This window comes from Gadus macrocephalus, chromosome 18 (assembly GCF_031168955.1).
Source record: "Gadus macrocephalus chromosome 18, ASM3116895v1".
NCBI classification, from domain to species: Eukaryota; Metazoa; Chordata; class Actinopteri; order Gadiformes; family Gadidae; genus Gadus; species Gadus macrocephalus.
The window spans coordinates 4,359,618-4,385,891 of NC_082399.1; the positions used below are offsets into that span (position 1 = coordinate 4,359,618).

Below are 26,274 nucleotides of genomic sequence, written 5' to 3' on the forward strand. Positions count from 1 at the left end.
GCGCTGCCGGGGACGTTCAGCGGACGCCGCGAGGGTGAACGCTTCGCCGGGCGTGGCTGAGGCATCCTGGAGGCTTAGGGTTAACTCTAACCCTCCGTGTCATCATGACGGAGCGCCAACACCCTCACGCCTCCACCCTCACGCCTCCACCCTCACGCCTCCACCACCACGGCCTACTGTGAACACCAGGCATTAAGGTGTGACACTAGTGCACGCTATCCAAGTGCTGCATCAACGCCCACCCCCCCCTCCCTCCCTAACACCACCACCACCTTCCGATGGTGCCCCCCTCCCTCCCTAACCCAACAACACCATCCGGTGGGGGCGTCTGACAGAGATAGAGGATGCGGGGGCTGGGCACGACCGGGACGCCTCGTTGTTCAGGACGGGGCATCGGATGACCAGGGAGGGGCGTGCGGTCCGTGGTAGGGGAAACGCGCCAGGGTTAATTACAGCGTTGGCGGGCGCCTGGCTCGATGTTTGGTTACAGGCGGTGGCATCAGTATCGCATCGCCCCCGCCAAAGCGTTCGGTCGCAGCTGCCGGGGGCGGGAATCTGTTGCGGTGGGCCGAGCCAAGAGCTGTCGAATGCTGAGCCTTGGTCAGAGCGTTGAAAGCGACGCCTTGTTTATGAGAACGGCGGCCCCCCGGTCATATGTATTGATTGAAAACGTGTCCCTTCTCTGGCCCTCGAACGCTTTTTAAACGCTGGAAGGAGAGATCTCTAAACGCGTCGCTCGATGAGACGTCTGAGTTCGATGGCCGCCCCTGATTTCTCCTGTTACGTATTCCTCTTGTTGTCGGGCAGGTGTACGGGGTGTCGAGTATTAATTATCTCTGGAGCTACTTCTGCTAAGCCCTCCGGCAGAGTGGCTCGCGGATCACTGGCCCTGCAGGCCTGTGCGGCTGTGTATCCGTGTGTTTCTGTTTGCATGCCTGTGTGGTTGTATGAATGTGTGTGAATTTGTAAGAATTTGTGTGTGGTTGTGTGTGCATGCTGCCGTGGTATCGTGCTTGTGTGCATGCATGTTTCTGTGTGCATTCTTGCGTGCATACGTGTGTGTGTGTGTGTGTGCATGCCTGTGTGGTTGTGTGCATGTGCGTTTGTGTGAATGCCTGTGTGGTTGTGCACATGCCTGCATGTGTGTGCGCGTGTGTACAAGTTAACGTAAGTGCGTGCGTGCCCGTGCTCCTGTGTATGTGTGTGTGTGTCTCTGTGAGGGCCTATGCGTGTGCATGTGTGATTCAAATATGACTATGTGTGTGAGCAAACTTGTGTGTGCGTTTGTGTGTGTGTGTGTGTGTGTGTGGGCAGGCCTATGAGTGTGTGCCTGTGTGCCTCTACAGATGTTTGGGTGGGCTATGCTCGTGACTGGGATGTCTTATTAGCTGCCAGCTGTCCGACGGCTTCCAGCCGGCCCCCGCTCTGACACAACCCGCCCGTCTCTGCCTTTCAAGCTGCCTTCCTCGGGATCAATTTTTAATTTACCGTCGCTAAAGCTAAAGCTAATATATCAGCCAATTACACACTGGCTGACTCCTAATTGACTCTGGGACAGCGTCTATCTGCTCTGCTCGCACACACACACCAGGTACCAGCCAGTGTGCCTACGAGGATGGCTGCGTGCTGTTCTCTCTGGAGAGAAGTGAAGCCAGGGGGGGAGGGGTGTGTGTGTGTGTGTGTGTGTGTGTGTGTGTGTGTGTGTGTGTGTGTGTGTGTGTGTGTGTGTGTGTGTGTGTGTGTGTGTGTGTGTGTGTGTGTGTGTGTGTGTGTGTGTGTGTGTGTGGGCGTGCGTGTGTGTGTGTGTGTGTGTGCTGATATATAGCGGCTGAGTAGCGGACGTTGAGCTGGGCTCCAAGGACGGAGAGGACAAGAAACAAACAGCAAAGAGCAGGAGAGACATCGAGAGAGAGGAGGAGGAACAGGAGGAGGAGAAGTACCTTGAGGAGCAGCTAGGGGACAGGAAGAGCCAGGTGGAGGTCAGCAGCAGGGGTGGGAGGGGAGAGGGTCCACAGACAGACGGGAGGTCAGGGAGAGAGAGAGGAAACATGCAGAGAGAAAACACAGAGAGAGACAGTGGGCAAAGACAGCCGAGACTCCCTGAGCAGAACGGAGGCAGAACCACACGGGAGGAAGAGAAGACCCAAGTGGTGACATGCAGAGCAGGAATACTTTATACAAAAGGGATCCGCGCAGACATTACTTCCTGAATTAGTCTACGAGTGCCCTAGTGATACAAACCTGTTCACTGTGGGCTCAACCAACACTTTGAATCCCTCCAGAATGCATTTGGTGCGCGGAGAGAAGGGTGAAGGAGATCTGGAGGCGCTAGAGGTCGTAATAATACTGCTGGCGTCGACATTTACCGAAACCACCTCGACCTTTAACCTCTCAGGTCGGTCCATGGAGAGGTGAGGAGGTCAAGGTTGGCGGCCAAAGCCCCTCCTTCCACACGTGTGTGTGTGTGCACGCAGTTGTATAACAGAGTTACACAACTGTCTGTTGATGCTTGTGTGTGTTGATACACGCGAGTGCGTGTGTGTGTGTAGACCTACCTTCACCATGCCAGTGTTCTCAGAGTTACTGCTCATCATGTCATTGAAGGAAGTGAAGAGGTTTCTCAAGGACTCCATGAAGTCAGCCTCCCCTTTGTTCTCATACAGCCTGAGAGAGAGAGAGCGAGAGCGAGAGCGAGAGAGAGAGACAAGGTTTGCTGTGTGAGTACGCATCACGTTGGTGAGTTCTTCAGCTCCTCTGCAGCAGAGCTGGTCATACATCTTGTCCGGGCCAGGAAGTGAGTGCATGCGTACGTGTTTGGCTGTGCGCATGTGAAATCTCTCCATCCAAAAGAAAGCCACAAAAAAACAGCACCTTGCCAATGCGTGGGCTGGCGAGTCAAGAAGGAATTTAACGAACAACGTGCGGAAACACTTCAGGGCACCTGGCAGCATCAGAGGGCGGAGATCACACACGCCCCCTCCATCTTACTCTCCTTCTATTTATAACTGAAGCAAACGCCTCTTCAAAACACCGATCAGAAACAACACAGGAGACCAGCGCTCGGCCCGCACGCCCTGCTCTCTGTCTGGCCCAGGCTGGGCTTCAGTGAGACGCTCCGGGCCTCAGCCTGCTGGGAGACCCCTTCTACCACGCCACCAGCGGAGACGAGAACGGGACAACGGCTGACCCAGCTGCTCCCCTCGCCCTTCCTCATCCGCGACTCAACCCCTCCTCATCCTCGACTCATCCTCGACTCACCCCCTCCACGTCCAATCCTTATCAACGACTCAGCCCCTCTTCATCACCGACTCAAATCCAGCCCTCCCTCCCTCCTCAGCAGCAACTCACCCCCGACTCATCACCGACTCATCCAATCCTCCCTCCCTCCTCCCTCCCTCCCTCCTCACCAGGGTTAGCCTTTCAGTCCACACGCAGGGTATTTAAATCCAGTGCTGGTGTGTCCGTCTGTGTGTCTGCTCCAAGCTGACGATCCTCGTCAGGCCAAGAGGGGTGGGGGGGTTCACCCACCACACAATGGATGAGATTACTTCTATCACACCCGACTCCTAGTGGGCAGGCCAGTATTGTGGTGCTGTGTTCTTGGCTGCTGTGGTTGTTGTTGTTGTTGTTGTTGACGAGGCTGCCTGCATGGCCGCTGTCCATCCCCCCCCCCCCCCTACCCGCCTCGAGAAATAGGCCAGGAGTTGAAGGATTTGAGGACAAAATGGCTTCAAGGTCTTCTTCACCACCAGGGACTGAGGCTTCTGGGCTGAAACGTCGTAGCATAGATGCGATGCTTGTCGCTAGCTTTAACGTGCATGTGCACGGGCACGTGCGTGTGCACGTGCACACACGCTTGAGAACTCGAACACTGGGAGCGCCCCCGGGTTTTTGGTGACGCATCCAATTTGATTATTGTTAATGTACGTGGCACCAAACCAATTAGGTAATTGGATTAGGGCTCGGTACAGAGATAATATCTCGCCGTGTAGCTTTATAATACTAATTATGACTGTGGTTGTGTGCTGAGAGTCAACGTTCACTTTAATTACACAGTAGAGGTGTCAAATCACTTTGTTTCATTATTGAGGACAGATTGTACGCAACATGTAAATCCAATTATAATTGTGAATGAAGTGCCCACCAAATGAAAAACGGGTTAGACTGACCAGTGTATGGTCTAATTATGTTACTACCATGTGGCTGGTTATTGTGATTGAAAGCTAGCTTTGGTTTATTGAAGGACGCAAACATCCCGAGTCGCGACCCAGCTCGACCCAGGTCCTCCGGCTCCAGATGAAGTTTGTGAAGGCTTCTGAGTTCTGTCGGACAGGGATCTTAAAGGTTGCATCAGCGATTCTAGGCCGAAACATAAACGATCACATCCATCTGAGCTTTTCTCACGATCCGCTAACTGCCCGCCCCATGTTCAGGCCGACAAAGAAACGCACCTCTGTAGGAAGCCTATAATCCGAGATCGTACACAAAAACAAATGGCACTACCAATCACTCAAAACAAAAATAAGGGTTTGGGTGTTGTGGAGTTTTCCGCTGCGTTCATGAAAGTTATTACTGGATGCACTAAAACACAGAAGGGAGGGGCGGGCTGGCTCTGTTTGCTTGGGATCTCGCTTCAAATACCAACAGAAGGGACGTGAACCAACAACGCTGATGCAACCTTTAAGGGTCTGCCAAAGATAAAGACAAAGTGTGACGGGTGAACAGCAGGATTTCACAGATCGCCTGTGAGGTCTAGCAAGCAGGGACTGTTCGTTCCCCAGCTCCTAGATAAGGTTGGAGATTACATCACGGCTCTCTGGGGCTGACGAGACATTTGCCCTTGCAGCCCAACCAGAGGACAGCAGTGCAACAAAACAACAGCGAAACAACAACAAGACAACAGGCATCATAACAGGGAAGACCGCAGGGCTGTTTAGCCCAATGTGGGTCGCTGTGGACCCTGCGCTGCGACCCCCATGCACTCACAGGTCAAACGGACATGTGAGCGTTCTCATAGGCTTTCCAACACAGCATTTTAAACAGATTACAATAGGGTTAGCGGGGGCTACAGCGAGCTTCAGTGATGGTTTCAATAACAATTCAATAGCTGTTCACCCGTTCCCCCCATTCTCCGTTCCATTTCGAAACGTGTTTTGACAGCATGTTTTATTTCGCTTGTTTGATTAAAATGTATTTATTAATTAATTAAGGCCGCCACCAGGGGGCGCCCCCAACGCATTTGCCGCCCTAGGCGACCGCCTAGTTCGCCTATGCCTAGCGCCGGCCCTGTGCATGGCTGTGAAAAGGTGGAGTAGTTTGCACCGTCCGCACATTGAGGCACTACGACTTGGTCATGGCCCTGCGCCTTCTTTTTATCAATCAAAACACGTGAGAAAAAGTATGGCGGTGCCTTGAGCGGCAAGCGTCCGCTCACCGCGGAGGGACAGGGCGTCCTCACCACAGCCTGTGGAAGAAATAGAACCACCCGATCAAAGTCAGACCCCGTCCGCTCCATTAGCCCGGGGCCATTCGTCACACCCATCAGGCGAGACCAGCGGGTCCCTACCCCCCCGCCTCCCAGTCACGCGCCCAGTGCAGCCCATTAAACACATCATGACCTCACCGAACCGGCCTGAACCGGTTCTGAGTGACTGACAGCCTGCCGATATTAACCAGGTGTTTTAATTTGGATGGACTCAGCCTGCCGAAAACATTTAACCAAACCTGGGAAGAGTTTGAATAATGAATAAGTAAGCAAGGAGTAAGGAGTCCGAAACACAGTGGTAACATTACAGCAAACTTCTTTATGATTGAAATGATTGATCATTTATTACTCGTTACTAATGGGATGGCGTGCGTGCATGAGTGAGAGAGTGGGTGAGAGAGTGTGAGTGGGTAAATGAGAGAGCGAGAAAGAGAGAGAGAAACAGGTGAAAGAGTGAGAGACAAAGAGAGCACGTACTGGTTGAAGAGGACTCGGGAGCGGACGATGAACTTGAAGATGTACTCCAGAGCCTTCATGGCCTTCAGCAGCTGCTCAGTCAGCTTCTCTGCATTCTCCACGTAGTTCTTCAGAACCTTGGTCAGCTTCCTGTGGGACACGCACACACACATACACACAAACACACGTACAAAGACACACACACACCATTCATCTCTTCTGTGCTCCTGGACGGGGGGGGTTGGCCCAGATTAAGGGTTGATTCTCCGTGACTCACGTGTACGTGAGCGTGGCGCTGAAGTGCTTGCGTATGTAGGTCTCCAGCACGGGGTTGAAATGCTGGAACTTCCTGTCGGCGATCAGCCCGATGATGAAGACCTGAGAAACGGCGGACAGGAGGAAGAGGACATCCTCATCATCATCAGGAGGAAGAGGATATTATAGTCAGGAGGAAGAGGACAATATTATCATCAGGATTAAGACCGAATGGACGGAACGCCGGAAAAGGAGAAGGAAGGAACGACCCAGAAATCGTACACAAGCTAAAAGTATTTGGTCCAAGCCTGTGGAGATTCTAGGGCTCTGATAAAACTTTTAAGCATTCTTCGCTTAAAAGGGGAGGTCCATTTATTATTGTCCTGATGATGTCGACGGATGATTGAGAGAGGCTAAAAACAACAATGTACTAATTTAATTTGAAGTCCATTTGATTTGAATCAAAATGTACAAATGCCGATTCACCCTTCTCCGGTCGATCCTTAAACAAGCGTTATTGAATGAGTGCGTGTCAATGAAGATGGTCCGTCAGTGAAGTCACTGCATCATGACGTCCAACTCCCTACTGCGGAGCACTGAAGGAGATCTGTAGTCTCCGTACAGCCGAGGTACGAGGACGTCATCGGGGTGCAGATCAGAGAGGTCTCATGATACCAGGAGGGTTGGCTTCAAAAGACACAAACTTTTCAAGCCCAAAGTCCTCTCACTCATCACCACTCAATGCAGCATGGACGGATGTGTGTGTGTGTGTGGACTCGGCACACTTTGAAACGCACACCCCAGCGCCCGAGAGCCGGAGAGGCCGGCCCGGGGAGAGGAGGACATCTGTCTGGGAGTACTTTAGCCTCCAAATGGATTCAATACAAACCGCAGACAATGCAGTCTGGGACAAAGCGTGGTTTGGACCGGCAGCGAGGATGGTTAGAATATCAATACGCCCTGATTCAAAGCCCCACAAGAGAGATTAATAAAATAAATAATACGATGGGAGTATGAGGACGTAATGTTGACAACCGCTGCAGATCCATTTTACAATAACTACCGAAATATTAATGGAAACACAGAGGAACAAAACCAGACGATCGTGGCCACCGGTATCAGGGGAGGAGGAATCCATCGTCCCCTTCCCTAACTTTGGGTAAAGAGATTCTTCCGGTATAGATAAAAGTCAAGAGTGCATAAACAACTCGCTCCTCATAAAATGTGCACCAATCATCTGCGTTTTAATGGTTTCTCGTATTCCCGCGGTTCCTTTTCTACGAGTTAGTCCGCTGGAGTTTTTGCGGGGAGCTAGGGGAATCGATGGAGAAAGTTTTAAGCGAACGCTTGACCCCTCAATGGCTACCGAGCATTTCTCTTCCTGTGATAATTGTTTCGCCCTCCCTTCCATGGACTCGTTCATAATCAATACCCCCGAACATTTCAGGCTCATGGAGTGAAAATACCAGGTTCCTTTCAGAAGAGAAGGTGCTCTCACCTCAGCATCCAGACAGATACCAGTCCATCGATGCACCCTATTATTAGGACAAAAGCCCGAGCAGAAACTCATCCTGACAATAACGGTAGCTGTAGCGTTTGGGTTTTACCCGCCCGCTACACAATGCCCGCCTCAAACCCTTTGGCAACTCGTCTTACCAGAGCGTCGAAGACCAGGGTATCGAACCGGTCGCTGTCAGAGTTCTCCATCATGATGTTGAACAAGGCGTCCAGGGTGTCCTGCAGGAACTGGAGATAAACACGACAAGGCATGGTATTAATCATCATATGTGATGTCACCACATGTCATGTCACCACTAAAACACTCAATCTGGGAGCAAAACATTTCATGCAAGCCCAATGTGACAGACCATCTAGCTTTCATTCAGCATTAAAAAAGTTGCAACAATAATAATATTAATAAATATATATTTCAGACTTGATACTCTAACTATTTACTCAACACCAGCCCCAAATGAAATAGTAATATTCTGGCCGAGGTTGAAGGACATCCCATAATACGCATGAAAAGATGTGCTCTCCTCGACAGCAGGGCGAGCGAGCCGTGCAGAGCAGGAAATTATAAGGCAAAGGAACCAAAATAAGCAATAATTCGAGAGGAAAAGTCGGCCTGTGATGATATATATTCTGGAAGACGCCGGTGATGAATATTTGATAGGGTGCCAATTATTGATGTGAATTTTATGGTCTTCCGCAGAGGCAACCTGCTGTTGTATCCTACATTTTTATCTCTCTAGTTTTCTCGTCTATCGGACTAAATATAGAAAAGATATCGGGACAAACAAACAAGCATGGCAACGTGCTAGCCTTCTCCTTTCTGTGCTGTTCGGGTTGGCCACAATCTCTGTTAAAACATCAGCCGTGTTAACGCAGCGCAGCTACACTGGCGGTCGCTCTGAGACAGATCTCTGGGGCCTGGGTGGCCCCAGTGTATGGGTGTCCCCCCCCCCAGCCGTCCAGGGTGTCCCCATTCTCTGGGGTGTCCCCATTCTCTGGGGCGTCCCCGTCTGGGACACGGCGGCTAGTTCGGGCTACCGCGCCAATAACGTATAAAGGAGGAGCGATTGGGGTCGCGGCGGTTCCTTAGCATTAGCAGTAGGTTAGCATACCCCATCACCTCGCACTCCACTCCCACATTAGAAAACTCTGTCAGGCATGAATTATTGAATGCGGGGCGACAGCGGAGAAATGTTTTTATTACTCCCAAGGACGATTCGATACGAGGACTGTTTTATTCTGTCTTTTAACAACTTAGCGCACTCGCCTGGGGTAATATCCAATAAAGGTCCCGCTATTAGTTTACAGAGCTGTTAGGCAACATGTTCGCATGGGTATGCTGCCTCATGCATCCTCCATTCACAGTTTGAAGCCCCGATATATGGAAATTTAGTATTTATGAAAAACAACTCTAGGCACAACAAACTGGTAAAAGAAAAAAAAGAAAACCATTATCCCATTACATGACGGAATGAGGCGATATTTCCTTCTCAGAATCCTATTACGCTGGTAAACAGAATCGTTGTTGACACCAGCCATTCCATTTGTGCTTCTTCGTTCTCCTGCGAAAGTTTAAAATGGTGATGGAAAAGTTCCCAGCGTTAAGACAGCAAACGGACGCGTTAAGACAGCGAACGGACGCGTTAAGACAGCGAACGGACGCGTTAAGACAGCGAACGGACGCGTTAAGCAGTGAGGCCTGCGAGTGAAACTCAACCTAATTCATTTTCAAGCGCAGTTCATGCTGCATTTTGTATTTCATTACATTAACTGTCGATGACTGTACCCGGATATAGAAACCAACCAATCACGTCTTCATAGCACCCCTATCTTCATTTCGCCCGCCAACGTGTGCCTGTCCTGGAGGAGATTCTAAACCGCTGAAGCCCAGAGCCCACCGCTGTGTGGGGACTCTAAATCATGGTTCTGAACTTTGGAGCCAAATATAGAGTTGAGTCCGATACAGATCCGGCTACAGCCCAGCAACAGAAAGCTCCAGCCCTCTTTCATTCGCTCCACGTGCTTCAGCTCCGTTAAAAACAACACAACCATCTTTATTTCTCGTGTCGTGCCAGACCTCTGGGCTCTAGGGTGAAGGGATGGAACCAATGCCAAAGCAGAGACGTCCTGCTCATGATCTGAGATCACCGAAGGTTAATGGACATGGTCTGATAACCAGAGACACGTCCTGATCATGGATTGTCATCACTAGGGATGCACCGAATATTCAGCCACCGAAAATGTTTGGCAGAAAATGGGTCAAAACATAATTGGTCGGTTTCGGCCTAAGGAGTAAAAAGGCTGAACAAAGTACACCGAACATTTTTATTTTTGATGCATCTCGGTGCATCCCTGGTTATCACCAGAGGTTACTATACAGACGAAAATGGTCCTTCTTCCTCTCTGTGAGACAAATGCTAAATTGGACTAAAGGGGGGGGGGGGGAAAGGTCCACAGGGGATCTGAGGAACAAAAAAACACTTCAATCAAACCTGAGGGCTGCATTAGACCAACTACTGGTCTTATGTGCTTGAGACGGTGTGTCCTTGAAACGAGGTATTAACGGAAACGTTGAAACCCACTTCAATGTAAAACTGTTTCCTCTTAAAAATGTTCAGTCCCGTAAAATTAAGCAGGGGCTTCCGTGAAGTGTTTTGGGCAAATAGGAGATAAAAAAAAGCAGTTGTGCACTTCATCACAGCCTTGAACGTACGAGGAACGGGTGCCACTTTGACCGGGCTGGGCTGTGTTTGACGTTATCTATCCAGGGAGGATAAAGCATTCTCTGTCTCAGGCGCGCTTTGATTCACCTTCCCTGAAAATGTTCTGTCATTCTGCACAAAATGGCGTGGTTCCACACCGGTGGGCGCCAAGTCGGTCTTAAAACCACCTGATCCCCGGTGGAACCGTCTTGTTGGAACACCGTAGACGGCTGCCAAGAGATCCCAGCACCAGGCCCCGAGTGTTGGTGTAGATACGGACGGCCTCGTGCGACCGGCTGGCGGACGGCGTCGGCGTCTGTGTTGTACCGGTTATAGCGGGAATGACGGCACAATCTTAATCCGCTCCTCTGACGTGGAACGCCGGCGCCAGATCTACGAGATGACCCCGGCGGCTTTCGTTCTTGTTTACTTTAAAATCGGGGGCTTAGAAGATTTCTGCTTTCCAGTTTAATCGAAAAACATTTGTTGTTCTAACAAATGTTTTTTTTTTTGCAACCGGCGCGCGGGTTCAAATGCTCTCGTTGTATTCGGAAGCATCTCTAAATTCATGTAATTTATTGAACATAACTCTTCAGAATTCTGATTTTAAAGTCAGAATTCTGAGATTAAGGTAAAAACTCCAAAATAATAATCCCATGTGGCCCTAATCCTATGCCGTATGTTCGGTACAATGTTTGAAGGGAACTACATAAAATGACTTGGTAGTGTTTTTGTGCTTCAGCTTCAGGGCACAATGAGGACTTCAAAGGAGCAACAAAACGAGACCCCTGGGAGGTGGTGTGGGCGGAGGACTGACCTTCACCACCTCGCCGCCCTCCACCTTCATGAGCTGACGGAGGTTCTGCTGCAGGAGGCTGGTGTTGGAGCGCCATTTCAGCAGCCCCAGCAGGTCCACTGGAACACACACACACACACACACACACACACACACGTTAGATGACAAACAACACAACAGCGTATAAGACAAAAGATAGAAGTGTAGAGTAGAATTTAGCTCATCTGCACATTCTGTGCTAATTCTGCACATGAGAGAAAAGAGTTTAACGTTTATCTCACATATGAAATAGCTAAGTTAATTCTACACATGAGAAGAGAGTTGCACTTATAAAAAAGGATGTTCGAGGGAAGAGGGTTTAGCGTATTCATAAGATAATATAATTTAACAACATAGTTAAGAAAGGAGGGAAGGTGAGTGAGAGAGAATTCTTGCTGCTCCTCGAAATGAAAGCAGATCTGAACAAGAACCTGTTGTTGCTTCTCCCCTCTGTCCATAAAACACTCATCCATGCTACCACAGCTCTCTACGGAGCAGGCTCACGCTAAAGCGGACCCTCCTTAATCCCTTCACATTTAAATCAAGTCTTGAATTCTAATTGAATTCAAGACGCGTCGCCCCACCGCGGGGCGATGAATCACTCTCATGGGGAGCATTGCTGCGTCAGACCACCTCTGACAAGGGATCATGTTCCAGAGGCAGGGGGGGGGGCTCAAAACATCCAGCTCAATTAGTGAGGGCGCTGCAACGCCCCTGCACCCCAGTCCATCTGTCAGGATCAATCGGAGGGGGAAAGCCTGCTGCCTTTCCTCCCCGCTCGATGGGTACACGAGTCGGCATGGGGGGGAGACATGCCCCGAATGTGGAACACAGAGAGGACAGGGGGGGGAGGGGGGGATAAGCTGATTACCCCGCAAGGGCAAGGCTCACACGTCGAGCGAGCGTGAACCTTTTTAGTTTCATCGGGTATCAGATCACACGGGTTTGAATGAACACAGCGTGGCTCTTGGTTATCAGCCCCCCCCCCCCCCCCCACAGGCCTCTGGAGGGATGGGTGGAGTGAGATGGGCTCCATCTTCAGGCCAATGGCCGAAGGGGACGCAGACTCAACCCCACACAGAGACACGGGGACAGAGGGGGTACGAGATTGACCAAGCCCGCCCACTTCCACCCTGGAATCTTTTGTCGTAAAAACATTTGAAGAACGATGATTCCGAGGTGTTAAGTGAAACACGGCGGGAACACCCATCCATGGAAGTGGGATACCCAGCCCTGAACTCACCCTCGCCTGAACACGGAGCCGAGGTCGTACAGCGAGGTTTGTTTTGGGATTTCACCACAGACGTGTTTTTGCCATCTCACGTTCACAGCAGACTTCTTGGCATACCTTGGACTCGCCACGAAAAGGACAGTTGGGTCGAGGTACGCATCGTTCTACATCCCGGGGAAGAGCTCGGAATCCAACACATCTTCAGCACAAATATAATCTCAGGTTTTTGCCTTTTACATTCTGATATATTCCCCAGTGAACTCCTTCTGCGTGTGAGGGAAGCACAATAGCCCTGTTAAGATGGAGGCAGTTTGTTTCCTGTCATTAAAAAGGTGGGGAGGAGGAACCTTCTGAGATGAACAAATTACCGTGTATTTCATCTACACCATCCTCCGCCAGATGATATTTTCTCAAATCATGTTTTGAAATCCCTCTGAGGACGAATTTGCCTGTGACAGGGGGGCAGCATTCAGTCTTCACCGTGTAATCACCTTGTATTCAGCGGCGTTTAGTATTCACCAGTCGTCAGCCATTGATCTCAGCCATGTCCTGATTTAGCAGCGCGGGCTAATTATATCGGCTAAAACAGAAAACATTTGCCGAGCTTTCTTCTGATCCGATTGAGTTCCGCAGTGAAATGTTTTCTAGCAGCAGCAGCAGCTTATTGCGAGGTGTAGGTGTGGAGGTGAGGTAGAGTCTGAGAATAGATGGGAACAAATGGATTCCCACGTCAAAGATGATATTTGTTAATCTCCTCCTTGGAATATTTGTGTGTACACGTCTGTGTGTACATCTGTACGTCGTGTATGTGTGTGCGTGCGTGCGTGCCTGTGTGGGTTGGGCCCATCTTCAAACCAGGGCCCCCTCAGTGAGACCACTTCACATAAGGCTTCTCATTGCCCAGGCAACAGTCTGCATGAGTCTAGCTTCATTAAATAAAAGAAGCTATTCGCCTCCGGAGGGGTCGTGTCTGTGTGTGTGTGTGTGTGTGTGTGTGTGTGTGTGTGTGTGTGTGTGTGTGTGTGTGTGTGTGTGTGTGTGTGTGTGTGTGTGTGTGTGTGTGTGTGTGTGTCTCGATCGGCGAGGATATTCTCATCTTTACCATCAGAGCCCGCCTCCAAGTACTCCCGACAAAATCTAACTTGTCCACTTGGTATCCCTCCAGCCACGAACCACACTCTATTCTCCATTCTACCACCCATGACAACGAAACCATCGCGCACGTCCTGAATGGATGCAACTTTTACAAAGGTCTGTACATTGCAAGGCATGATAGGCTGGTGGACCTAATATCACACAGCGTTAAAGTAGTACAATTGCAAACAACAAAGATATACAAACCCTCTGCAGTTAAAATGGACTGGTTCAATTGTACACAAAATAACAACACCACTTTCAGTAATATACCAAATACCCCTGACATCACCATTGTAGGTGTCTCCAATAAGAATGTGACTATTGTGGAATTAGCATGTTGTTTTGATTTGTATATGGACATTTGCTTCAACACCAAGCTTTTAAAATATCAACCACTGGCTAACAATATCACAAATCTAGGTTTTAATTGCACATTAATTATTATTTTTGGAAGTCTAGGCCATGTCCACAAGCTTGTTTTACGTGGGCTACAATGCTGTGGACTGACCAAACCAAATGCAAAAAAGACTGCTTTATCTCTGCCACAATAGGCAGTTTAGCAACCTGGAGAAGAAGATGCAATGTCTATCCATGATGAAAATAGTTGTTTAGCATTAGGCATTCTCTGTTTGATCAAACTTGCTTAGTCCAGCAATGCTTCCATTAATGTTTGGATCATTTGTACCTCCCCACTTGTTACGATCCAAATAAAAGTGTTAAACTGTGTGTGTGTGTGTGTGTGTGTGTGTGTGTGTGTGTGTGTGTGTGTGCCCGTGCGTGCATGAGCGTGCGTGTGTGCTTGTGTATGTGTGTGTGTAACTGTCCGTGTGGGTTTGTGTGTACGTGCTTGTGACCAGGCAGCCTTTAGTGGCTATAAAGTGACGGGTGTTGGTTTAGTGTTGTTGTTTCTTGGCTTATTCAAACGACAGGACTTGGCAGAGCGTACTGTGCGTCTAGCATAGAGGAAGTCTAACCGTTACAAAACGCAGGTAAACATGTTGGCGCACGGGGCAGAGAAGAACTGTGTTGGAATGGCATGTCCTATTGTCTGTCACGCACACACACACACAAAGAGGATCAACGTCCTTTTGAAGAAATGCTGAAGGGTCTCTGCGACTGTATGCCGTCACCGTCGCAGAGACGAGTGAGAGAGAGAGAGACCAAACAACAGCACGGGAGAGAGACTCAGAAGAGAGAGAGTTTATGAGTGAGTGAGCGAGCGAGCAAGTGAGTGAGTGAGTGAGTGAGTGAGTGAGCGAGGGGCTGTGCGAGCGAGACGGGCTGAGAGAGGTATTTGGGCGCGGGTCTTTAAGAGGACGCCTCCAGGTTTTTAATAAAACACCGCTGTCAGCCGGCGCCGCGCCCAGACGGTTGGTTATTAAAACAACTCAACCTTTCCCCCAGCGCTGGGGTGGCCCGCATATATATACCCACGGAGGAAGGCACACACATACAGTCGGCCGGCATATATCCATGGACATGGAGACACACACACACACACACACACACACACACCCAGTGTGCACATATACCCACAGTGACGGAAGACACAAACACACCCAGACACGTACGCACACACACAATCACACACCGTGTGCACACGTTGCACCTTTATTTCCACTCAAACACCCGGCGCTCTCAGGTTTCCCCAGCGCAGTCTGGGGAGGGGGTCTGATCTGCCCTGGGAGCGATGCATGCTGGGTAAAACACCACCGCTCAGACCGTCCGCCAGCACGCGGCGCTGGATCCTCCGGGACGTGCCCAGCGGGGCAGACATTACAGAATGGACAGCGAGAGAGAGAGGTGTATGGTTGAAGAGCAGCACCCCCCGAACCCCAGGCTCCCTGCTGCAGTGCGTTTTCCAGACAGAGTTTGCGTCGGGCTTATGGGCAGGCCTGTGAAGGGGTGTGGGAGACCAGTTCAAAGCTAATCTGTGTCAGTGGCTAGTTGGAGAGCCCTCTAATCTGATCTGGCCTCAGCGGCAGGGGAGAACCTCTGCTGCTTCCACCACCCGCTGAGCACTGAAGGGGAGAGAGACAGACAGCAAGCAGGGGAGAGAGAGAGATACACAGCAAGCAGGAGAGAGAGAGAGATACACAGCAAGCAGGAGAGAGAGAGAGACACACATACAACAAGCAGGAGAGAGAGAGAGAGAGAAATAGACAACAAGCAGGGGAGAGAGAGAGATACACAGCAAGCAGGAGAGAGGGAGATATAGCAAGCAAGCAGGGGAGAGAGAGGGAGACAGAAAGCAAGAGAGAAAGCAAGATTGAGAGCAATTAAGAGGGAGAGAAAGCATGCAGGCAAGCGAGAGAGAGAGACCCAGACAGAGAGAGGGAGACGGTAGGCAGGGGAGAGAAAGAGAGACACAAAATCATGATGAACCAAGACTTCCCCTGGGTTCAGGAAGATGAGTCAATGCCGCCCCTGCATTTGAAGATATCATCACACCTCAAGAGAGGAACTATTCTGGCCCTCGTCTCAGAGAACGAGCCGGTGCCCATCTCAGGTCTCCTCTGTGACATCTCACACACACACACACACACACACACACACACACACACACACACACACACACACACACACACACACACACACACACACACACACACACACACACACACACACACACACACACACACACACACACACAGCGCCTGAGACTTCTGTATTTACATTTGTTAACCACATTAAAGCCTCCGAAAGGCTCTGAGAAAACCACAGCGGTGCCGGATCGATACAGAGGAAACACAGAGCTGACTGGAGGCTTTCATACTGAGGGGAAGAAACACTAACGGTGTGATAAATTATAGTGTTTGTGTGTGTGTGTGTCTGTGTGTTCGAGTGTGTGTGTGTGTGTGTGTGTGTGTGTGTGTGTGTGTGTGTGTGTGTGTGTGTGTGTGTGTGTGTGCGTGTGTTCGTTTGTGTGTGTGTGTTCGAGTGTGTGTGTGTGTGTGTGTGTGTGTGTGTGTGTGTGTGCGTGTGTGTTCGTGTTCGAGTGTGTGTGTGTGTGTGTGTGTGTGTGTGTTCGAGTGTGTTCGAGTGTGTGTGTGTTTGTGGAGCACTGCTAATGGTGTAAAGTTGTGCGTCTCTGAAGTCTCACGGCCGCAGCAGCAGCTTCGCACTGAAGAGCTTCTCAGGGAGAGACGTGCATGCTGCACTCTGCTGCTGCATTGACTATGTGACTGGACTGCACATGTGCGGCCTCACACACGCACGCACTTTCACACGCACACACACACAGCCACACGCACCTACCTACACCCACCCACACGCACACACGCGCGCCCCCACCCGCACATCAACGTTACACACCGAGGTTCTCGGAAATTCGCTTTTTATACGGCGGTTTTAATGGGACTTCCAGTTATTTAAATATCCGAATGCGTCCCGGTGGATAATTAAAGAGAGGTGACACGCCCTCTGGGACCCAGCGGGACGATTCATTTAAGTTCAACTCCTCAGACTGCAGGGAATCTGTCCTTGGTCCGCCCTGGTATCCCCTTACTAGGCCGTCACGTCTCTCTCCCGCCTGCTCCCTCCACCTCCTCTTCCTCCGCCTCCTCCGCCACGGCACTCTTCCTCCTCCTCTTCTTCTTCTTCCTCCTCCTCTACCTCAGAATCCGCCCCCTCCTCCTCCTGCTCCTCCACCTCCTCTTCGTCCACCACCTCCACCACCCCTGAAGCCTCCTCCTTCTCCTGCTCCTCTTCATCCACCTCCTCCAACACCCCTGAAGCCTCCTCCTCCTCCTCCTCCTCCTCCTCCTCCTCCTCCTCCCCCCTCCGGTAGCAACACAGAGAAGGCCCCGGCAACGGCTGAGCAAGTCATCTGAGGGATGAAGATGATGATGTCTGGGCGAGCAGCCGAACAAGAGAGGGTTCTTTGCATCCCGGGGCTGGAGAGGAGCCAGCCGCTCCACACACACAGCCTCTCTGGGGAGGAGGCGGCGGGGGCCGCCTGGCCATGAATGGGGAATGGGCCACCACTGCAGTCCCGCTCTCCAGCCGAAGCCTTCGCCGCAACCCAATGGGCTCCCAGCGCCGTACAGAGTGGCCGAGTACGGAGAACGTACTTGGGGCTGTCATCGTTGTACTTTGGCTGGTGATTAAAATGCAGCCATTTTTTATTCCACTTCCCGTATATTTTGAGCCATCTTGAATGAGGGGGCTGGCGAGACGAATGAACGCACAGGTTCACAAAGAGGTGAGTGGAGCAGTGTGCTCTCTCTGTCCATGGCGGTGTGGCCCCCCTGTGACCCCATGGCAGGGAGAGCCCTCCCACAAGAGGGTTTGACCCACGGCTGAACCGCGGAGAGAGAGAGAGAGAGAGAGGCTGCTGCACTGGTAGCCCGTGTTGTGATTCAATGGCACTGATTTACAAGTGTGTTTAAGCTGTGTAGAGAGACGTCCTGATCCCTGAGCGATGGGCCATGGAGGGGTCAGTCCGGGCTTAGTCAGCGTGGATCGGTTCCTCCCCGCAGGCCGTAGGGAAACTCTCCGTGGGCACATTAACGGCATTAAAAGGTAATAATAAAGAAATAGATCAACTGAGAGGCGTGAAGCCATCTGCCCGCCCGGCGTTTCTGCTGAGGGAGCGAGGACGACGGAGGAGGAGGAGGAGGAGGGGGAGGGGTTTAGAGAACAGAAGGGTCCGGGAACAAGTCAACCTCCAGCGCTCGCTGGTGGCGGGGGCTAAACAGAGCGAGCTCGCCCTAAACAACGCAGACGCGAAAGACTCAAGACTCACCTGTTCAGAGTTCACCTAGACTCTGCTTACCAACCCACACACCCTCCTTACGCACTGATCGTACGTCCTTAGCGTTGTGTAGCATCTTATCCAAGCTACCTTTGTTGTATACGGGGAATGGGGAGCGGTTGTTAATGCTTGGCACTGGGTTCTATGAACATCCTTACTGCACAGACAGAGATATATCGTTGTTTCCCTTTCTTCTGAAAAATGTACTTATTGTAAGTCGCTTTGGTTAAAAGCATCTGCTAAATTGCCCTCAATGTAAATGTAATTGTAAAAGCATTTCCGGTTGAAGGTGACCAAGCTGTTTTAACTACATTAGCCGGGCAATCTGTCGTGGAATTCACTGATGTATTGCCAGGACTGAAATCCGCACGCAAAAGCCAGATTCCTCTCGCCAGCCTCTCTGAAGCAACAATTACAAATCGATGCGTGCCTTGCTCCAACGCCAGCCCAGGGCCCGGCCGCCCGGCGGCAGCACTGCCCATCACACTGGTTACACATCCCTCACTCCATCGGCCGCAGCTGGACCATTACGGTCTGGCCGCTGACAGCCGGTGAGTCGAGAGCGATCGGCAGCAGCCCTGCTGCTGGCAAGCTGGCAGTGGATGAGGGGGTGGTATGCCCCAAACCCACCACGTTAAGGGCTCTGGGTGCCGGATTCCTCGCTAAGGGACTGAGGCGGAGCTTCTTTCCGCAGGCAGTCAGACTGCTTAATTCCAGTGGACTGTAACTGGCACTTTTGCAAAATTTTCTAGCATTTAACATTTTCTAGCATTTAACATGTAACGTTTATATAATGATCGTTTTTATAGCACCACCTCATTGAGGGATGTCTTTTTTTAAATTACTATTATCTATTATTCATTCAGGTTCCAGGAATTTGCACAGTGACAGAATGATAACCCTTGTTTAATTTCACTGTATGCAAAATGCTATTTTTTGTGACCTGTGTAACAAAAAAGTTTGAAAAAATAAAACAAGTTCAAACAAAGTTTGAACTAAGGGGGGCAGTTTCTCCAGGGTCAGTGCTGAACAGTATTAACATCTAAACCCGTGACCCGCTCGGCTGCTGACGTACCGTTCTGGGTGAGCTTGGTGGAGCAGACCAGAGTGGCGATCTGGAAGGAGTCCTTGCTGATGGTGCAGTTGCCCAGGTTGTGGTTGCTCTTGCCCGTGGCCAGGTAACCCTTCTCCTCCAGCTCCAGCTTGGTGGCGGGCAGGTTCAGGTACAGGGACAGCTCCTCCAGCTTCTTGGCCTCCGCCTGCCACAGATGGAGGGAGGGGGGGGGGGGGGTGGACACAGCTGGTCCTTAGCGTTATATCCAACATGTTGACCCTGTTGAGGCTTTATGTTAACACGGCAGTGCAGCCCGGTCAACTCACGGTCAGAATCTGACTGGTATACTAGTACAGGGACTGTAAGCGTGTGTATGCTTTGCAGCAAAAACAAAGAAAAGCTTTGTTTATTATGAACAATATTAGCGACAACGACATTTTTTTGGGGGTTATATTTGTCTTAAATACTTTAAATTGACTAATAAAGACAGTAAACCAAGCGGTTCACTGATGAACATCCATTATTGGAAGCAGAAATACAAAAACCAAAAGACATCACCAATAGCCAGCTGGCAGGAAATACTGCAGCAGAAGGCAAACAAGATTCAGAGTTAATTGTAAATCAGCTCCTGAATTCTCAGGTCATCCCTTTGATTAAGAATGATGGACAGACATGAAGCATCAAGACACATATGGGGATACACAGTATCGGTGTTGGAGCCGGACAGCGCCACACACACACACACACACACACACACACACACAGGCACTGTGTCCAGCCTCCTTCACCCGCCCCCCCCGAATGGAACAGGACACTGTCAGCACTGCGTCTCATCGCCATGGTGATCACGTCGCCGTGCGACAGGACCGGGGCGACGGCGGGGGACGGGGCTGACGGCCGGAGATCCAGAGCGACCCGGACCGTAATGGATTACCTTGTACACGATGAGGTCGTGCTCGCCATCCCTGAGCGTGGTGCCGTCGTAGCGCATTAGCTTCACGAAGGACAGGGCGAAGATCTTCTCCGATTTGTCTTTGGCTGAGAGAGAGAGAGAGAGAGAGAGAGAGAGAGAGAGAGAGAGAGAGAGAGAGAGAGAGAGAGAGAGAGAGAGAGAGAGAGAGAGAGAGAAGAGAGAGAGAGAGAGAGAGAGAGAGAGAGAGAGAGAGAGATCACACGGGTTAGAACTGAAGCTGAACCCCAGGAGAAACAACGGGGTAGTGTAGTGGCTATAACCCCAGCCGAGAGGTTATGGGTTTGCTCTCCCATTATCAGCGACCTACCCGTGGCCGCCGAACAAGAAGTGGAACAAACCTCCAACCTGCTCTTCGCAGCTCCAAGGAGCATCGGGTTAGCAGCCCCCGCTGGTAAATTGCGTTATAATTGTAACTCTAATACAGCGTTTCACTTGCGTGTGCGTCAATGTACGGAGGTGTTGCAGCTCACAGCTGGAGTTAGAGACCAGACTAGGAGCAATATCAGGCCGAAGTGATGAGTCCAGAGGAAAGTCCTTGGAAAAACCAACCAGTAGGTTGCGATTCCTCGTGTGTTACTGCTTAGTCAGCCCTCAGGATAACCTTACCAGGGCCTCAGTGTCATCCTCATGGAAGGAGGCAGACAGCTTGGGAGAGCTGTGAGCGTGTGTGCGTCTCAATACGACGTTGTGGTGTGGCACTAATAATTTGGGTGTTTTTAACAATTTCGCAGCTTCTGGTCTGTTCTTTCCATGGCTGGAATGAAACAGCGATCGTCGTCCATAATTTGAGAGCAAGTTGTTATTACCCTGTGTTATTTCACTGTGTGTGTGCGTGTGCTGTGTCTGTGCATGTGTTTTAATCATGGGCTTCAAGAGCTGAACAGTAGTTCATCAAAAGTTTGTTAAAGAGTCATCCAAATAACTGTGGCACAGAAAACGACCGAGTCATAAAACTTTCCGTCTCCGACATCCAGGCCACGCTCGCGAAGCACTGAACATGTAAGACGGAGAGAAGGAATCTAATATTTATACGCAGAGATAATAAGTAGCGGCGTCATTTCACGGAGCGCTTGGCACTGCACATTAGTTAAGTTAAGTGACACGCCGATATGTTTGCGCAGCACCATGGCGATGTGTGCGTGCATGTCTGAGTGTGTTTGGGGGAGGAGTGGGGAGACAGGGAGGCGGGGACGGAGGGGGTCTTTCGCGTGCACTGCGTGGCACAGATCATCCTCAAGGCTGAACAGGCTCCGACGTCCGCACGCACGGAGGTGTGATTCAACCCAGACATCCCATGCATACCATCTGCATTAATGCCCCCGTTCTCCACGCCGCGACCCAGGCCTGGCACTGAATCATCGTTCGGGAGAGACGCCGGTGGAGGGCAACGGAGAGACGGCACGCGACCCCCCATGGAGGGAAATGTATGCAGCGACCTCCAAAAGGGGGAATAAAAGACAAGGAGGAGGCTTCATTTTGTTCTTGTCTCTTGTTACTCTGAGTCTCGTCGTTAACGGAGGCAGCCGTCACACCTGATGAGGGACGGCGGGGAGACGGCTGCAGGGACACTGTACCTCCGTACTGCTACGGCTACACCACCCAGACACCGGCCGAATCACAGAGGCGCTCTACACCACCCAGACACCGGCCGAATCACAGAGGCGCTCTACACCACCCAGACACCGGCCGAAGCACAGAGGCGCTCTGCACCACCCAGACACCGGGCGAATCACAGAGGCGCTCTACACCACCCAGACACCGGCCGAAGCACAGAGGCGCTCTACACCACCCAGACACCGGCCAGACACTCTACACCACCCAGACACCGGCCGAATCACAGAGGCGCTCTACACCACCCAGACACCGGCCGAAGCACAGAGGCGCTCTACACCACCCAGACACCGGGCGAAGCACAGAGGCGCTCTACACCACCCAGACACCACCCAGACACTCTACACCACCCAGACTCCAGCAGACTCACAGAGGTGAGCGCCACAGGCCCTCCATAGTGCCTGGGCTCTGAGCTACGTCTGCTATACAACACCCGAACCCCCGAGCCTATACACAGAGGCTGCAACGGCAGATCAGAGCCGACACGGGCGCGACCTTTGAGGGACTTCTGGTGCACCAGCTCAAACGAGACGCGGCCTCACCGCCGAAGACGCCGGTCAGAGCGCTCGCAGACCAGCGTAGCGCGGACGCCATCGCGGACGCACGTGGACTTGGTCAAACCCCCCCCCCCCGCTCCACAGAACCGTTCTTTCCCCCTTATCTCCCGTTTTTTACCGGGTCCGCCTCGTGCCTTTAGAACCTCCTCCAGGTCCCGCTCGCTCTGCTGGTTCCTCGTAGAGGGCGTTCTCACAGCCAGAGTACAGCGATTCAGCCGCTCTCATAGCGGGGAGGAGTGAGTGCTGCCGCTATGGGGGGGTGGGAGGGGTGGAGGGCGGGGGCACAGGGTGGAGGGCGGGGGCACAGGGTGGAGCGAGGCTCTCTGCGGGCGGAGGTTTGTGTCGACTCAGTTCCCCCCCCCCCACCTGTCCCCCCCCCCAGCCGGCACCGCAATGAACAGGGCTTCGGTAAAAAGCGCTGCATTGCAGATTGCCTTTTAAAAAACGGTCTCAATATATTATATCTATATATATTTACGCTAATAGTGATGCTTTCTCTTCCTGTCGAGGAACACCTTGCGCGGCGGCGGGGGGGGTAATGGATTGCTCTCTCCGTCGGGGAGCAGTGCTGCTGACAGACTTTCCGGAGGAAAAATGAATAAATAGACATTAATCTCCCAGCAGCCCCGGAGCTGCGGGCCTGCTGCTGTTGGGACAACAAGGTGGGGAGGGGGGGGGGTGGGGGGGGGGTTGCACCTTCTGCCGGTGAGACAACATTGGCAGGGGGGGGCTTGCTGCTATTGGGACAACACAGACTCTGGTGCGGCCAGATGGCGCTCTGGCTCCACCAGGCCACGCCCCCTCCCTGGGTCCACCAGGCCACGCCCCCTCCCTGGGTCTACCAGGTCACCCCCCCTACCTGTATCCCCCAGGGCACCCCCCCCTCTACCCCTCCCTGGCTCTGTCACGCCTCACCCCTCCCTCACCGTCCTACCTCCACATATTTTAAATGAAGCGTTTAGCTAAATGCTGAAGGATGCTGCTGGCCTCAGCCCTCAGCCCAACAGAAGGGGACCGTCAGTAGGTGATTCTCCCCGGCCATCTGGAGGGGGGGACAGGCCCCCTAACTGATGGCACCTGATGTACGGTGGGCTATTAGAACTGGTTCATGTAATGGAGGGGAGGGAGAGAGGGAGAGGGAGGGGGGGGGGAGGGGGAGAGGGCGAGAGAGACAGAGAGAGGGGGAACGGGAGACAGGGAGCGAGAGGAGAGAGACAGAAACAAAGACAGACGGGGAGAGAGTGAGAGAAAGAGGGGGATAGAGAGAGCGATAGAGGGAGAGAGACGGGCAGAGAGAGGGTGAGGAAGCAAGTGAGAGAAAGAGGGGGGGGTAGGGAGAGTGAGAGACGTGAGGGGGGAGAGCGTGTGAGGGCCTCCAATTCATGTATCATAGTGCGACGCCTCTGCTGTGACTGAACGTCCTCCGTCGCGCGTGTGGCGGGGTGTAGCGTGGCGGGGCCGCGATGACGGCCCTTCGCGCGGCGGCGCTGCCGCTGCGCGGGTACTCACAGTCCTGGGAGGAGCGGTGGCGGAAGGTGAAGCGCAGGTGGCTGCGGTTCACGTCCTCGATGGGGATGGCCACCTGGGGACACGAGAGGGGAGCCGTGTGAGCCCAGCGCCAGGGTCAACAGAGCAAAGCACACTGGGGGGTTGGGGTGACCGAGAGGGCCGGCCCCATTAAGAGGAAAATATTAAACTAATCGTCTACGTAGAAGAGAGAGGGTGGGCGAGTGATTGATTTAGAGCAGGGGTTCATTCTTTCAAAGTAATGTACAGTCGGATTAAAACTAACAAATGTAACAGGATTGAAAGCTAGAGAGAGTCGACTTTTCTCTTTATATTTATTTATTTTTGTATATATGTAATTCCTGTACGTCATTGCGGGCCGCCAGGATTGTTTCTGCGGGCCGCCATTGGCCCGCGGGCCGCACTTTGAGAACCAATGATTAAGAGAGAGTGAGTGAGTAAGAGAGAGAGAGTGTAAGAGAGTGAGTGAGTGAGTGAGTGAGTGAGTGAGTGAGTGAGTGAGTGAGTGAGTGAGTGAGTGAGTGAGTGAGTGAGTGAGTGAGTGAGTAAGAGAGAGAATGAGTAAGAGGGTCAGTGAGTGAGAGAGTGAGGAAGTGAGAGGGTGAGTGAGTGAGAGAGTGTCTGTGTGTGTCAAAGATATAAAAATATATTAAAAACGCAACGTGAAAAAAAACGACTACAAATGAACACATGCAGAAGGACGCCCTGTATGCGTTGACCATCGCTCTCCAAGTAACCACGCACCTTGATGGTTTCAAACCAGCGCGGCTGCTTGACCTGGTAGTAGATGACCGACTTGTACTCGTGAAGCCCCTCGTCTCCGGCCCCCGGGAAGATGACGTTCTGGAGAGGGGAGGGGAGAGAGACGTTATGGTGAGACCCACACCTCGGGGCTGTCCCGAGACACTGCCAGACCGTCTACACCTCCTGCGTGACATCACAGCACATTTACATGCAGAAGACACCTTTATCAAAGGCGACTTACAATAAGAACGTCTGTCAGAAGAAAGATAAACAATAGATCGCCGTCACTACAGTAAGGATGTTCCTGGAGCCAAGTGCCAAGCACTAACAATTGCTCCCATTGCTCCCATCAATCCCATTCCCCGTATGCAACACGACGCTAAGTACTATTTTTTAGTGCCAGGATGTACAACATACATCAATTGCGAGGTGAACTCTGAAGTCTGAACAAGTGAGTTGAGTCAGTACAACCAAACATATATATTGGCTGCTTTGTGCATGACAGACAGACAGACAGACAGACAGACAGACAGACAGACAGACAGACAGACACACAGATAGACAGACAGACAGACACACAGACAAGTGGAGTGGAAACAGAGAACTAAATGAGAAATTAAATATTGAAGCCCTATAAGACCCAGGGAAGAGGCGGAGGGGTGAGGGTGGGTGGGGAGATATTGGGGAGGGGGGTGATGGGACCCTTGGGGGCTTGACCAGCTGGGTATACGGGGGTCCAGGTGAAGCCATTAGCTCGTTGCCAGATCAATTAGCTCAACAAAACCCACCCTTACCTCCCGCCTAGGGGGTCCCCCACAGTAGGTCAGAGTCTGTGTTTACACAGGGTCTCCCTCCCTCCCTCCCTCCCTCCCTCCCTCTGGGGTCCCCCACAGTAGGTCATAGTGGTAGAGTCCAGTGATATTCAGGGTCTCTCTCCCGTCGGTCCCCAGAGCTGCAGCCTCTGCTGCTCTAATGGATTCTGACAACCAGCAATTATGAGGAATAACAGGACTGACCTGTGGTCCCCCTCCGTGCTTAACGACCCCGCCTGGGAGAGGGGGGGGGGGGGGTGTTAGACCTTATTTAGCGGGAGCTCCAGCCCCCCTGAAAAGGTCCAGTCGTTTCCACTCTCGAAGATGAGGTTAACCTTTTATTTAGGCTTCGCACCAAACTGTTACGGTGGCTAACGGTGTGATTGAGGCCAGTCTGCAAATCCACTTGCAACACATCTTACCCAAGATATAATCCTACCACCTTGCCCCATTGTACTTACGACCCAAGGGTGTGTGTCTTCATTGAACTCAAGTGGGTCGAGTTTCCAATCAGAGCGCCCACACCTGCGCTGTAAACTCCGGCCCTGCGCAAAACCTTGGCGGGCATCGCGGCTCCATCCACCATGCCTCATTATACTTAACACAGAACAAGACCCAACATCG

General features: G+C 51.8%; 1 protein-coding gene across 2 annotated transcripts in view; it reads right to left on the reverse strand.

The window, feature by feature from the left end:
* Positions 1–26,274, reverse strand: part of dock1 (dedicator of cytokinesis 1) — a 152,284-nt gene that overhangs the window by 84,286 nt on the left and 41,724 nt on the right. For both annotated transcript variants that reach the window (XM_060037087.1, XM_060037088.1), the window contains 9 exons: positions 24,839–24,937; positions 24,077–24,149; positions 20,361–20,464; positions 19,448–19,631; positions 11,231–11,328; positions 7,853–7,942; positions 6,219–6,319; positions 5,963–6,091; positions 2,556–2,664 (listed from right to left, as the gene is read on the reverse strand). In XM_060037087.1, coding sequence (XP_059893070.1) covers positions 2,556–2,664; positions 5,963–6,091; positions 6,219–6,319; positions 7,853–7,942; positions 11,231–11,328; positions 19,448–19,631; positions 20,361–20,464; positions 24,077–24,149; positions 24,839–24,937 — 987 coding nt within the window. The remainder of the gene's footprint in view (positions 1–2,555; positions 2,665–5,962; positions 6,092–6,218; positions 6,320–7,852; positions 7,943–11,230; positions 11,329–19,447; positions 19,632–20,360; positions 20,465–24,076; positions 24,150–24,838; positions 24,938–26,274) is intronic.